Source organism: Chelonia mydas, chromosome 14, assembly GCF_015237465.2.
Source record: "Chelonia mydas isolate rCheMyd1 chromosome 14, rCheMyd1.pri.v2, whole genome shotgun sequence".
Lineage (NCBI taxonomy): Eukaryota > Metazoa > Chordata > Testudines > Cheloniidae > Chelonia > Chelonia mydas.
The window spans coordinates 30,626,315-30,640,113 of NC_051254.2; the positions used below are offsets into that span (position 1 = coordinate 30,626,315).

Sequence of the window (13,799 nt, forward strand, 5' to 3'; positions counted from 1 at the left end):
GCTGTCCACCATGTCATTATGAGACAGAGAGGGACTGAGGGAGCAGCGATGGAGATGGTGGGGGCAGGGGAAGGTGGAGACACAGGAGAACACTTGTGGGGCAAATGACCTTGGGGGACAGCAGGAGCTAGAGGGGCAGAGAGGGATGCTGTGGGGCTGCAGCTCCCAGAATTTGTGGGAGACCCTCTGAGTGTCTCAGGTCTCTTGGCATGGACCTGAAGCCCCAGTTCTTACCAGGAGGAATGTTGCCTGGCCACTCCATCATGATCATGGTTGGGAGCCAGGAGGCTGTGAGCTCAAGTCTCAGCTCTTCCACACACTGGTATCAACGAAGCTGTGTGCTTCCCAGGTCTTATTGGAGAGCAAGGTTTCCTACCTCTGCCCCAAAAGGCAAACAAGCATCATTTCGCCTCTGACTTTAGAGATGAGGTAGTTCCAGCAGCACAGAGAAGAACCAAGTTCCTAATACCAGTGAGTGGAAATGTAGCCACGCTGCCCTTCAGAATGAATGTGCTGATTCTTTGTGCTTGGATATGCCATTTGTAGCCACTGCTGGAACAGCTTGACCACACTCCCCTCCCAAAGCCAGGAAAAGAGCCCAGGAGTTCTGTTCTAGAGTCTCCTTCCCTGCTTTAACCACTAAACAACACTCCCTTTCCAGAGCTGTGAACAGAAACCACAAGTCCTGACAGGGGGCTGCCTGGGCCCCTGAATGGCACCAAGGGACACCTTTCTCTGGGACTCTGTCTCTGATCTCTTTGCTCTGGAGGTTTCTGGGAACCTAACTAAGCAAGGGGAATGGGCAACATGATGGCCAATTAAGTTCTTTCTGACAATTGTGAAGTAATGCACATTGGAGGGACACATTTTAAACTCTTCTAAATCAGAATTCTGAATGAACTGCATCAACCCAAGAAAGGGACCATTGTGGGCAGCTCTATGAAAAGCTTGGTTTAATGCACAGCTGAGGCCAAAGAAGCTAACAAGATGTCAGCATGCATAAGGAATGGGATGGTGAACAATACAGAGAATATTCTAATGCCTTTATGTAAATCAATGGTGTGACCTCATCTGAAGACCACGGGCAGTAGTGGGCACCCCAGTTTTCACAGGTTACTGCAAAATCGGTGGTGGTGGTGGTGGTGGTGGTGGTGGTGGTTGGGGGCGGGGGGGGGAAGGATCAGAGAAGAACAGAGAAGGACAGGAAGAATGATCAAGGACCCAGAAGAATCTTCATATGAAGATGGACTGAAAAGACTGGGATTGTTACCTTAGAAAGGAGATGAGTAAAAGGGGAGTAAAAAATAATAAATGGTCTAGAGATGGGAGATCAGGAGTTTCTGTTCTCCCTGTCTTATAACACAAGAACAAGGGACACACCACAAAGTTAAAAGGTGACAAATTCAAAACCAGTTAACAGGAAATACTTTTCACACTATATGTAATTAACCTAGGGAACTCATTGCCACAGGAAGTGGTTGAGAGCCACAGACTTAGCAAGATTTAAAAGGGATTGGACATTTCTATGGACAGCAAGACTATCCAGAAGTCCCCTAATCAAAGACAACAAACATTTCTGAAGGGATATTGAACCCCCTAGTGTAGGGCGCGAGCCAATCTCTAGCTATTACAGCCCAGCATGAGACCAATACTGAAGCGGGGGGGGGGGGGCAGGTTTTCCCACATATGCTACTGCAGGGCTCTTGCACCTTCCTGGAGCATCTGGTTCTGCCAGTGCCGGAGCCAGGCCACTGGTCTCCACGTGGCTCTGGGGTCTGGTCCAGCAGGACTATTCCTGTGGGCTCTCTCGTCAGGAAGGAGGGCGCAGGATTCTGGGCGGTCCCCCTGCGCTGAGATTCTGTCCCTGGGGGAGCGCAGGGAGCCGGTGCCCCTAGAGTTTGTCGCTAGAGGTCTCTGGTTATTGCTAGGGGAGGGGAGGCGGCCCTCTCTGTATTTCTCCGCTCAGGATATCAGGGTTGAGCTTCCTGGGTCAGAGGCTGCTGCTGCTGCCTCCATTGTGAGCCCGGATTCCTTTCCAGGCTGAGCCACTGCTGCTCCCCAGCGGGGTCTATGCGGGGAGAGCCCTTCCCTAGCGCCCCTCTGTGCCCAGCCGGGGGGACTTTCTCCGGGGGCTGGAACCAGCCCCGGGCTCTGCTGACACCAGCCCCTGAGCCGGAGCCTGCAGGTGAGGGGAGAGACCCGGGGAAAGGGCTGGGGCCGGGCAGGAAAGTGACTCTGCACCAACGGCCCCTCCTCTGCTCCCGGGGGTCTGAGCTGCTGCCCTCCCTGACCCCCAGGCTCCCCCCCAACCCCGGTACCTGGCGCAGGATTGAAGTGGTGCCAGGCGTCCTGCTGCCCCCTGCCCTGGGGTGAATTTCATCCGGAGGCATTGGAGCTGCTGAGCTAATTACCAGCCACCTCACTGCCAGTCTAGTACCGAATTGCGGCTCAGCTGTACTGGTCCCCGGTGTCCGCCCTCCCCGGCGCTCAGGGAGTGCTCAGTGCTTCTGAAAGGCGAGTTCTCAGTTTGGATATTAACCCGAGCGCGTTTGGGAAAGGTTTGTTTGACAGTGTAATTTGCAGTTTTGTTCTGCTGTATAGTTGGAGGAGGGATGGGTTAAGACTCTGCAGGGCTCTCAGATGGGCTGGGTCCAGCTCTGTCCGAGGTTCGCCGTACTACCATGGCACTTCACTTACACTAAGAGTTTTGGAGGTGACTAGTGATTTTTGAGTGCCCAGCTTGCGACCCCACAAAAGGGCCTGATTTTCAGCAGGTGGGTGCTCAGCACTGTATGAAAATCAGGCCCCTTAAAGGGGTCTCAAGTTGGCCACCCAAAGTCATTCATCACCTTAGAAATTACTGGCCTTACATTTCTCTGTGCCTCAGTTTCCCCATCTGTAAAACAGAGACAATAACATTTCCCTACCTCAGCGGGAGTGGCAGGCTACATTGGGGCGCTCACATTCTTTGCTGATAGGTGCTGTAGAGGTACTTAGATAGAGAGGGCCATCACAAAGGTAACTGTGCATTGTGCAGTTCATAACTGGTTACTTACAGGGGTCAGGTAGTATCCTCTCTTGTCTCTGATTGGACGATTCATGAATCTAACCTACACCATGTCAATTTCATCTCGTAGCATTGGTCATAATATTCTGCTGGAATCTGCTGAGTGCTGTACACACACAGAGAAATACATGGTCCCTGCTTTGAAAAGCCTTATCATCCAATTAAAAAATAGAAGCAACACCATGTGACTTGTGTGCTCTAAGAGGTAAGCATTTTTTAATTATTATTTTTATCAAAGTAACCAAAATTGGTATGAGTTGCACGGACATTACTCACTATTCAAAACAATCCATGGGTCCAGAGCTACTCACTGAAGAACGCGCATAATTAGCTAGAGTATATAAGGGATATCTGTGCTCTTGCTTTAAGGCATAAATCAGCCTCTGACTGCCTGGGCTTAGTGAGACTGTATTCGTATGTGCAGGTTATTCTGTAATTGCCCAAGACTGGATTCCTCACACCTTCCTCTGAACTATCTGGTACTCGACACTGACATGATCCTGGTTTGAGGTGAGGTAGTTGGGAGATGGGGATACTGCTCCAGAGGGACCACTAGTCTGAACTGGTGCAGCACAAAGGGTGGGATACCATTCTAGATGGGCCCATTGGTCCGATCTGCAGTGTGCTCCTAATTCTGAAGAACAAGCAGGTTTGAGAATTTTTGTGCCTGTCCAAGGACAATTTGTGAACATAAAAACTGGGAAAATACACTGTTCTGTTCAGGTTCGTGGATTGCGCCCACCAGTGTGGTATCCAAGCCCTGTGAAATGAGAAACTGTAAATGACTTGCTCAGCTCAAACAGATAGGTTTAATTGGTCCTGCCTCTGCCTAGTCCCTGCGCTGCTGTGGGAGTGTGCTGTCCTGCGGACAGTGTCAGAGGAATCCCCCAAAGTGCTCCTTTGATTCAGACTCCCTTATTCGGGGTAGAAGGGGTGTTAAAAATTTCTTGGTGATTTTCTATCTTGTGCTGGATGCTGGGAAAACCATAGGAAATGCTAAAACAAATTATTATAATTTGTTTTTACATTTCCCATTCCTCTCTCTCAGATTCCTGTCCTCCAGTTCTGGGTAGAGGGGCCAGACTAGTGGAGGGCTGTAGACTGGGAATAGACTGTGTTCAGCTTATTGATGTTAAGGCAGAAGGGACCACTGTGTTCATCTAGTCCAGTGGTCACTAACTGGTCGATCGCGATTGACTGGTCGATCCTAGAGGATCTCCCAGTTGATTGTGACCTCTAGTGTTGCAGTGGGCTGCCGCTAAGGCAGGCTCCCTGCCTGCGCCGGCTGCCTGCCGTGGCCCTGGGGGCAGGGATCTCCCTCCACACGCTGATCCTGCCTGCAAGCACCACCCCCGCAGCTCCCATTAGCTGGGAACAGGGAGCTGTGGCCAATGGGAGCTGCGTGCCCCCCTTGCCCCCCCAGGGGCTGCAGGGGCGCATTGGGCCCTTGTGGGAGCAGCGTGGGGCCGGGGTAGGCAGGGAGCCTGCCTTAGTGGCCGCCATGCTGCACCGCCAACCGGGAGTGACCAGTGCTGCCCAGTGGGAGGCTGCACCCCCAGCCCTGACCCACCTCCCAGAGCCAGCACCCTGTACCCACTCCTTCACCCCAACACTCTCTACCCCAGCCCAGAGCCCCCTCCTGCACCCAAACTCCCTCCCAGAGCTTGCACCCCTCACCCCCTCCTGCACCCCAACCCCCTGCCCCAGGCTCAGCCCAGAGCCCACACCCCCTCCCGAACCCCTAACCCAGCCCAGTGAAAGTGAGTGAGGGTGGGGGAAAGGGAGCGACAGAGAGAGCGGGGGATGGAGTGAGTGGAGCGGGGCTTTGGGGAAGGGGCGGGGCCTTGGGGAAGGGGCGGGTTAGATCCCGGGTTGCCCTTAGATTCAAAAAGTGATCTTGGGCATAAAAAGGTCGGAGACCACTGATCTAGTCTGACCTCCTGCACCATGCAGGCCAGGGACCCTCGCCGGTAATCAAGCTCAGTGACTCATGGTCAGGAATTTTTGAAAGCGACACTCATTCTTGATTTAAGTTTCCAGCATGGACGACTCCCTGTGTGACCCTGGGCATCGGTGTCTCTGTTCCCACCTGTACAGTGGGGGCAGTGGCAGGGGCCTGCCTCACGGGGTTATGTGAAGGGAAATACATTAAAGAGTATGAGGCGCTGAGATACTGCAGCGATGAGGGCCATATAAATACCTAGCTAAACAGCCGGAGGCAACACAAACCAGTGGCGTGGGGGCTGATCCCTTTGCCTCTGTTTCCCCCCCTCCCCTCCTCTTTTGTCTTGTCTATTTAGATGAAGCTTTTGGGGACAGGGACTCTCTCTCGCTGTGTGTCTGTGGAGTACCTGGCACAATGGGGCCCTGATCTCAGCGAAAATCTCTAGGCCCTGCTGGGATATGAATTATTTTTATTAATCAGGGGTTTATTACACAGGGCCTCAGGACCAACCAAAAGTGGGCCCCATCATGCTGGGTGCTGTGCGAACACAAAGTAGTAGACAGTCCCTGCCCTGAAGTAATGGCCCATGCCTGGGCTCTCTCTCTCTGTTCCAGCAGATGACAGCGCTGTGAGGGAGCACAAGGAAGTGAATATTTCTCCGCTGGCCCAGGGGTTGAGTGCAAGTAGCCACCCAAAATGTCACCCAAAAAGTCCAAAGGGAATGTGGCCAAGACCCTGGAGAAGAAGAAGCCCAAGAACAAGCGTAAGTTGGAGAAGCCAAAGCGCAGCCCCCCAGAGGAGGAGACCCTGGTCTACCAGCCACTGCCCAAGGGTGACAGGCCCAACCTGTGCTCCGAGTGTGGGAAGAGCTTCCTGCACAGCTCGGATCTGGTGAACCACCAGCGCATCCACACGGGTGACAAGCCTTTCATCTGCACTGACTGTGGCAAGAGCTTCCGGCAGAGCTCCACACTCATCACCCACCAGCGCATCCATACCGGTGAGACCCCCTATGAGTGCAGCTACTGTGGGAAGAGCTTCCGCGTCAGCTCCAACTTCGTGCGGCACCAGCGCATCCACACGGGCGAGAAGCCCTACAAGTGCCCCATCTGCGGGAAGAGCTTCACAGACAAGTCGACTCTGACCCAGCACCAGCGCACCCACACCGGCGAGAAGCCGTACAAATGTGCTGACTGTGGGAAGAGCTTCAGCCGCAGCTCACACCGCAAGCGGCACCTGCGGAACCCGCCCGCCAAAGGCCGGGGCAAGTGCTCCCACCGGAGCGGGGAAGCCACTGTGGCCAAGGCCAAGGAGATCAAGGTCAAGAAGCGGACGCCGACCATCGAGATTCCCAACACGTGCGCTGAGTGCTGGCAGAGCTTCAGCCAGAACTCGGACCTGGTCAAACACATGCGGATCCACACGGGAGAGAAACCCTTCAAATGCACCCACTGTGGAAAGCGCTTCAGCGTCAGCTCCAACCTGACCCGGCACCAGCGCATCCACACCGGGGAGAAACCCTACAAGTGCCCCGATTGCGGGAAGAGCTTCACTGACAAATCCACCCTGACCCAGCACCAGCGCATCCACACGGGCGAGAAGCCCTACATCTGCATCTACTGTGGGAAGAGCTTCAGCCGCAGCTCCCACCACAAGAGACATGAGAGAACCCACTCTGGCGAGAATCCTGACACCTTCCTGCCCTTGTGGCACTACCCCAGCCAGAACTTCTAGAGTTGCCAACCCCTCTGGCAGGGCCCCAGAGACAGGGGTGGGGTGGGGAGGGCTGTATGATTGGCTGGGTTATGGGGACAGGGGAGGGAGCGGACTGGCTTGCTTGTCGGGGTGCAGCTGGCTCGTAGGAGAACTGATTGTTCAGGACCCTGGGGACATGGAAATTTGGTGGCTTAAGAAAGAGGTGTGTGTGTGCGCATCTGTGACTGTGTGTTTTGTGTATGTGCTTCATGTGTGCTTTATAGAATCATAACAATGTAGGGTTGGAAGGGATCTCAAGAGGCCATCTAGTCTATCTCCCTGTGCTGAGGCCTAGACCATCCCTGACAGGTGTTTGTCTGACCTCTTCTTTAAAACTTCCATTGACGGGAACTCCACAGTCTCTTAGTAACCCGTTCCAGTGCTGAACTAGCCTTATAGTTACAAAGTTTTTCCTAATATCGGACCTAAATCTCCATTGCTGCAAACAGCCTATTCTTATCCCACCTGCAGAGGGCATGGAGAACAATGGATGGCCTTCCTCTTTAAAACAGCTATTAACATATTTGAAGACTTATCAGGTTCCCCCTTGGTCCTCTGATCTCTGGGTTAAACATGCCCAGTTCTTGCAACCTATCTTCACAGGCTAAGTTTTCTAATCCTCTTACCACTTTTGTTGCTCTCCTCTCGACTCTCTCCAATTTGATCACCTCCTTTTCAAAGTGTGGTACCCAAAACTGGACACAGTATTCCAGCTGAGGCCTCACCAGTGCCGAATAAAGAAGGACAAACACCTCCTCTGTCTTTGGCATGATCCTTCTATTAATACATCCCAGAGTGAAATTTCCTTTTTTTTTCAACTGCATCACGTTGACTCTTATTCAATTTGTGATCCAGCCTGAGCTCCAGATCTTTTCTTGCTGTATAGTTGCCTAGACAGTTATTCCTCATTTTGTCTTTGTGCATTTCATTTTTTTCTTCCTAAGTGTAGTTCTTTGCACTTGTTTTTATTGAGTTTCATCTTATTGATTTTGGACCAAGTCTCGAATTTGTCAAGGTCATTTGAAGTCTAATTCTGTCCTCCGTAGTGCTTGCAACCCCTCCCAGCTTGGTGTCATCCATAGATTTTATAAGTCATCATGCAAGTCATTAACAAAAACATTGAATAGTACTGGACTGAGGACAGACCTGTGGGACCCCACTTGATACATATTCCTAGTCTGATATCAAATCATTGATAACTACTCTTTGAATACGGTCTTTTAACCAGTTGTGCACTCACTTTGTAGTAATTTCATCTAGACCCCATTTTCCTAGTTTGCTTATGAGAATGTCATGTGGCAATGCATCAAAAGCTTTGCTAGTCAAGATTTATTATGTCTACTTCCTCCCTCCCAGCCACTAGGCCAGTAACCCTATCAAAAAGGGAAATTAAGTTGGTTTGGCATGATTTGTTGTTGACAAATCCATGCTGGCTGTCACTTATCATCCTATTATCCTCTAGGTGCTTACAAATTGTTTGTTTAATAATTTGTTCCATATCTTTCTGGATATTGAAGTTAGGCTGATTAGTCTTTCCCCCCTTTTTAAAGATAAGTGCTATGTTCACCCTTCTCCAGTCTTCTGGGACCGCACCCATTCTCCGTGAGTTCTCAAAGATAATTCTAACAGTTCAGAGATTGCTTCAGCTTGTTCCTTAAATTACTTCAGCTATTTCCTTAAGTACCCTAGGGTGAATTTCACCAGACCCTGGCAACTTGAATACTTCATCTATCTTATCTAAATGTTCTTTAACCCATTTTCCCCTATTCTGGCTTGTGTTCCTTCCCCCTTGTAAATATTAACAGTTTTAATCACCTGGTCACAGTCCACCATTTTAAGGAAGACTGAAGCAAAAATGGCATTAAACACTTCAGCCTTTTATGTGTCATCCATTATTGCTCTTTTTTGCCATTGAATACTGGACCTGCCCTTTCTACCTTCTTACTCTTCTAATGTATTTACAGAACTTCTTATTGCCCTTTATGTCTCTTGCTAGGTGTAACTCATTTTGTGTCTTAGTCTTTCTGATTTTGTCCCTACATGCTTATGCTATTCTTTTGTACTAATCTGTAGCAATTTGTCCTTGTTTCTCCTTTTTGTACCATTCCTTTTTGATTTTCAGGTTATTAAATAACTCCTGATGCAGCTATGTTGGTATCTTACTATTCTACCTAGAGGTTGCTGTTGAGTCTTTAATATTGTCTCTTTTAGAAACTGCCTCTATAACTCCTTTTTCCCTTAGATTTCCTTCCAGTGGGACCTTACCTATCAATTCTCTGAGTTATTGAAATTTGCTTTTTTTGAAGTGCATTGTCTGTGTTCTGTAGCTCTCACTCCTTCCTGCCCCTAGAATCACAAAATATGTCATGTTCACTTTCACACAAGTTGCCTTCCACCTTCAGATTCTAACCAGTTCCTCCCTGAACATAAAAACATAAGAATGGCCATATCAGGTCAGGCCAATGGTCCATCTAGCCTAGTATTTTGTCTTCTGACAGTGGCCTGTGCCAAATACTTCAGAGGGAATGAACAGAACAGGGCAGTTTTAGAGGGATCCACCCCCGTCATCCAGCCACAGCATCTAGCAGTTAGTTTTAGGGACACCCAGAGCATGGGGTTTCCGTCCCTGCCCATCTTGGCTAATAGCCATTGATGGACCTATCTTCCATGAACTTATCTAGTTCTTTATTGAACCCAGTTACAGTTCTGGCCTTCACAACATCCTCTGGCAAAGAGTTCTTCACACAACACACACGGAGCATGTGGAAGTACTTCCTTATGTTGTTTTCAACCTGTTGCCTATTAATTTCATTGGGTGACCCCTGGTTCTTGTGTTATGTGAACAAGTAAAAAATACTTCCCTATTCATTTTCTCTACACCAGTCGTCATTTTATTTATATCTATCACATCTTCCCTCAGTCGTCTCTTTTCCAAGCTGCACTATCCCAGTCTTTTTAATCGCTCCTCGGATGGAAGCTGTTCCATTCCCCTAATCATTTTTGTTGCCCTTCTCTGTAATTTTGTCAATAATCTTTTTTGAGATGGGGTGATCTGAACTGCACAGGGTACTGACGGTGTGGGCATACCATGGATTTATATAGTGGCATTATGATATTTTCTGTCTTATCTATCCCTTTCCTGATGGTTCCTAACATTCTGTTAGCTTTTAAAGCTCCTTCCCATTGCCTGAGCTATGAATAGAGGCTTTGGTGTCTGTGAGACTCAGACCTTTTGTTTTAACGCCTGTATGATATGAGTTCCAGGGTCTCAGCCCTGTCTCTAGCAGCTCAGGTATTTACATCAAAAAAACACCACCAGCATCAAGATCAGAACTAGCTGGTCCCCTGGGAGGTGTCAGTGTCATCTGGGAGGTGAAGTCTTTTATGGGGAAGAAACTGAACTTCTGTCTTCTTCCTGGAACCGATTCCTGCAGACCAGGAGAGAAGAGAGAGAGTGTGTATGTGTGTGTGTGAGAGAGAGAAAGAGAATGAGTGGTTGTGTGTGTGAGCGTAAGAGTGTGTGTGTGTGTGTGCGTGTATGCATGTGTGTGAGAGTGGTTTGTGTGTGTATATGCATGCGTGTGTGCATATACATGTGTATGTGCAGCGCACGTGTGTGAACGAGTGTGAGTTGTGTGTCTGCTTGTGAGTGTGCAGGTGTGTGGGGGTGAGAGAGAGAGAGCATGCAGGTGTGTGTGTGTGTGCGCGCACAGTGTGGACTGCACTACCAGTGCTGTGCATCACACAGGACCGCTGAGCCTGGCTCCTCTCCCCAGCACTGATCCCCCATCTCTCTCTCATACAGTTGGTTGGATCCGACACGGATCCAGCAGATCCCCATGGGCTGATACATTTAGAAAAGGGGGGTTGTCGCTCCTGCTTTCCTGTGTAAATAGCCCCTCCCCCCAGTTAATGTCACTGTCTCTCTGTGCTGGCCCCCCCAGCTCATCCGTGACACACAGAACATGGATTGTCATTAACAAAACCTTTAAACCAAACATCACCCCCAGCTCCAGTTTGTCTTGGTGTTGGAGCTGAGCTGATGAGAGGCAAGAGCCAGGAGCTGGCGATTCCCTGGTTCTGCAGCTGGAGGCAAAGTGCCCAGGGGTGGGTTACATTCCCTTCAGTCCATCCATTGTTACCCTGCTCCCCACATCACAACCAGCCCATTAATTGACATCTCTGCCCCAGAATGGAGAGCTGGGCGCTGCCGTGGTTCTGCTCCCCTGGCTCCGACTACCTGGGCCTCAGTCTCCAGAGTCTGTTCCTCCCCTGGAGCTTGGGTCAGTTCAGGGGACTCACAGCTGCACCAGCAGAGTCCTGGAGCCCAGGGGGTGTGTGGGAGGCTGCTCAGAGGTAGAGCAACTTCTCCCAGGGAGGCTGGGTGCATGGACCCTCCCGGCTGGGCTGCATGTCTCCTCCTTGGCAGTGTCTCCAGAGCAGAGGGATAAAGACAAATCAAGGCTTCCCTGACATCATGCAGCCTTAGAGGCCTGGGCATGTCCTAGCCAGACTCTGGCCCTGACTTTTGACTGGGCATTTGTAGCCCCTTTGGGAGCATTTGCTTTTCTTCATAAGAAACCTGCAGTGATGCAAGATGAGTGGTGGCAGCTGCCCACTCAGACATTACCTGTGATGGTCCCTCTCTGGGCTTGCCCAGCACATCTCTATTGGCCTAGGCTAGGAGCAGCTACAGCAGAGCTCCTTTCAGCCTAAGCAGATCCACCAACACATGGCAGGGCCAGTCTGAGGAGGGCAGAGCCGCAGGGAGTCCATTTGCTGAGACTGTGTGGCGCCTAGAACCTCAGCATGCAGGAAGGGGCGCTATGCATCTGGAGCTCACTGGGCTGCAGAATGACCCTGGTGAGCAGCACTCTTGGAAGGATTGGCACTATCAGCTTCTGTCCCCCAAAAACGCCTGCAGCATTTCCAGGTGGATACAGGGCTCTCCTTTGTGTTCTGTCCAAAGTGCTGGGCTTCGGGGCTGTGCAGCGTTTAGCAGAACTGCTGGCCAGCAGTGCGGGAAGGAGGCTGATACTTCACAGAACTGGCTGAAAGCAGCGGTTCTGCAGAGTTAGCTGTTTTCTCTGTGAGCAAATTCTCTGCCACCGGGTGACAATTTCTAAGAAAATGTTTATTATTTGAAATGGTTAGAGTAGTTTTTATGAACATATTTGAAATTGGGATTGTTCGCAAAATGTAGAAGTTTTCCATCAGTTATTCAGTAGTTGTGATTTCCTGCTTTGAGCTGTGCCATTTGTCTGTCTGGATCATCTATCTGTCTATGGCCCTTGTCACCATAGTGTATGAGTACCTCCACAGTGTTTCAATATAGAGGTATGGAATATCCCGTGGTACAGATTCTGCTCCCTGATTGGCAGACTGACTTGACTTTTATAAACTGCTTCCATCCACTATTCATTTTATTTCATTGCAAAACAAATTTTGTTCGTTCCTCGAACAAATCTCAGCTAAAGGCTTCTGGCTATGAACACTGGTTTGGGCAAAGCTCTATTTGGAGAACTGTTCACAAATAACAGGGCATGAACAAAACAATTTGAAAGCTGGTCTTCAAAGTTCGAGGAACTGTTCGCCTGGTTTTTACACTACTCAGTCTGCTTTAGTCTAATTAAAGATGCTATTCATTATTTTGGGTCAAAATAAAATACACAGGTGAAGTATAGTTGAATGCACTGGAAAGGCACATGTGTCTAATGAAACTTGGCCTGTATTGCAACAAAACTCCAGCTTGTGGGGGCTGCAAGAGCTACTGAGCTGAAGACATCAGAACAGGAATTGTCAGACTGGCTCTTACACCTGGTCCCTCCAGCTCGGTCTCCCATCTCCAACAGTGGCCAGAACTAGACACTTAACAGGAAGGTGCCAGAAACTGTGCAGTGGGCAGTTATGGAATAGCCTGCCCATAGGAGAGGTTTTCTCTGGGAGCCACCGGAGTTCACATCACTGTCTGCAGAAGCATCTTCTCTGTGCAGACTTCTTTGGCTCTCTCTCATGGCGAGTGATAATGAAACTGCTTATAAGGAAATCAAGCTGTGGAAAATATGGTTTTGTTAGAAGTAGGTTCCTCTCACCGAGAGAGAGAGAGTGCAGAACATACAATGCTGTGGTGTGGGATACATGTCGTGGCTGGGCTTTCCAAAGGGGCACTGTTTTAGGGTGACTGATACAAAAGGTGAAGGAATACAGCCGAGCAGAGACAGAACACATTCTGCATTTCAGTAGGCAGACAAATTGCTTTGGTAAAAGTTATATCAATTTTCTTTTTTCATCAGTTCAACCCATTTGCCCCATCTTCCCTTGGAGAGTTCACGGATAATCTCACACGGACAGTGAGACTCTCCATGGCTCTTCTGATCATTCCTCTTTCCACAGACACCATTTTGTTCTGCACCCCTTGGCAGCAGTGACAAGAATCTTAAATAGGCTCCTGCCTTTGTGTCATTTCAGCAACCCTGAACCTTTCCTTGACACCAGAGTGTTAGAGATTTTGGGAATGTGTTTCTGAAATAACTTGTGCATCAATTCTCCAACATCGGACCAGAAGCTTTTTGACTTGAGGCGATCCCAGATGATACAGAGACACTCCCCTACATTCTGGTGTCCCCTCCAGCGTTTGGATCAGAACTCTGTCTCTGTTTTGTTTTGTATTGTTTTGTGTGAAAATATCATTTCTACAGAAGGAGAAGCATGCTCTATTTCTAGTAGCACAGCATTATAGCCTTCCAATTATCTAGGGAAATTTGCTAGGTCATTTCCTTTCCCCAATCTAATCTCCCATTATCATGTCTCTGTAACTATGTAGGAACTAGTTCAGACAATGTCGCTATTTGATTTTGTTTTCATTTAACCAGAGATCTGATTATCTTGTAATTTCCTTATATGGATTTTCTACTGGGGAGAAATCTACTTTTATCAGTCTCCAGTTCTTATGTTTTTGTAAATAATATCTTAATTGTAACACAAAAGACCTGTCTTTTGACTTATATTGCTCTTAAAAACAGTCTTGTAAAC

The 13,799-nt window shown here is 49.2% G+C and overlaps 1 protein-coding gene across 5 annotated transcripts; it reads left to right on the plus strand.

Annotated features, from left to right (window-relative positions):
- The first annotated feature begins 1,982 nt into the window (after nt 1–1,982).
- LOC122462968 (zinc finger protein 501-like) lies at nt 1,983–13,799 on the plus strand. 5 transcript variants are annotated; one of them, XM_043528877.1, is made up of 3 exons: nt 1,983–2,185; nt 3,138–3,272; nt 5,627–13,799. In XM_043528877.1, exon 3 carries the CDS (start codon nt 5,709–5,711, stop codon nt 6,744–6,746), a length of 1,038 nt encoding a protein of 345 aa, XP_043384812.1. In that variant the 5' UTR covers nt 1,983–2,185; nt 3,138–3,272; nt 5,627–5,708; the 3' UTR covers nt 6,747–13,799. The 5 variants fall into 5 exon arrangements, with proteins under 5 accessions (XP_043384812.1, XP_043384810.1, XP_043384807.1 ...); XM_043528875.1 differs by having other exon boundaries at nt 5,630–13,799; XM_043528872.1 differs by having other exon boundaries at nt 2,018–2,514; nt 5,630–13,799.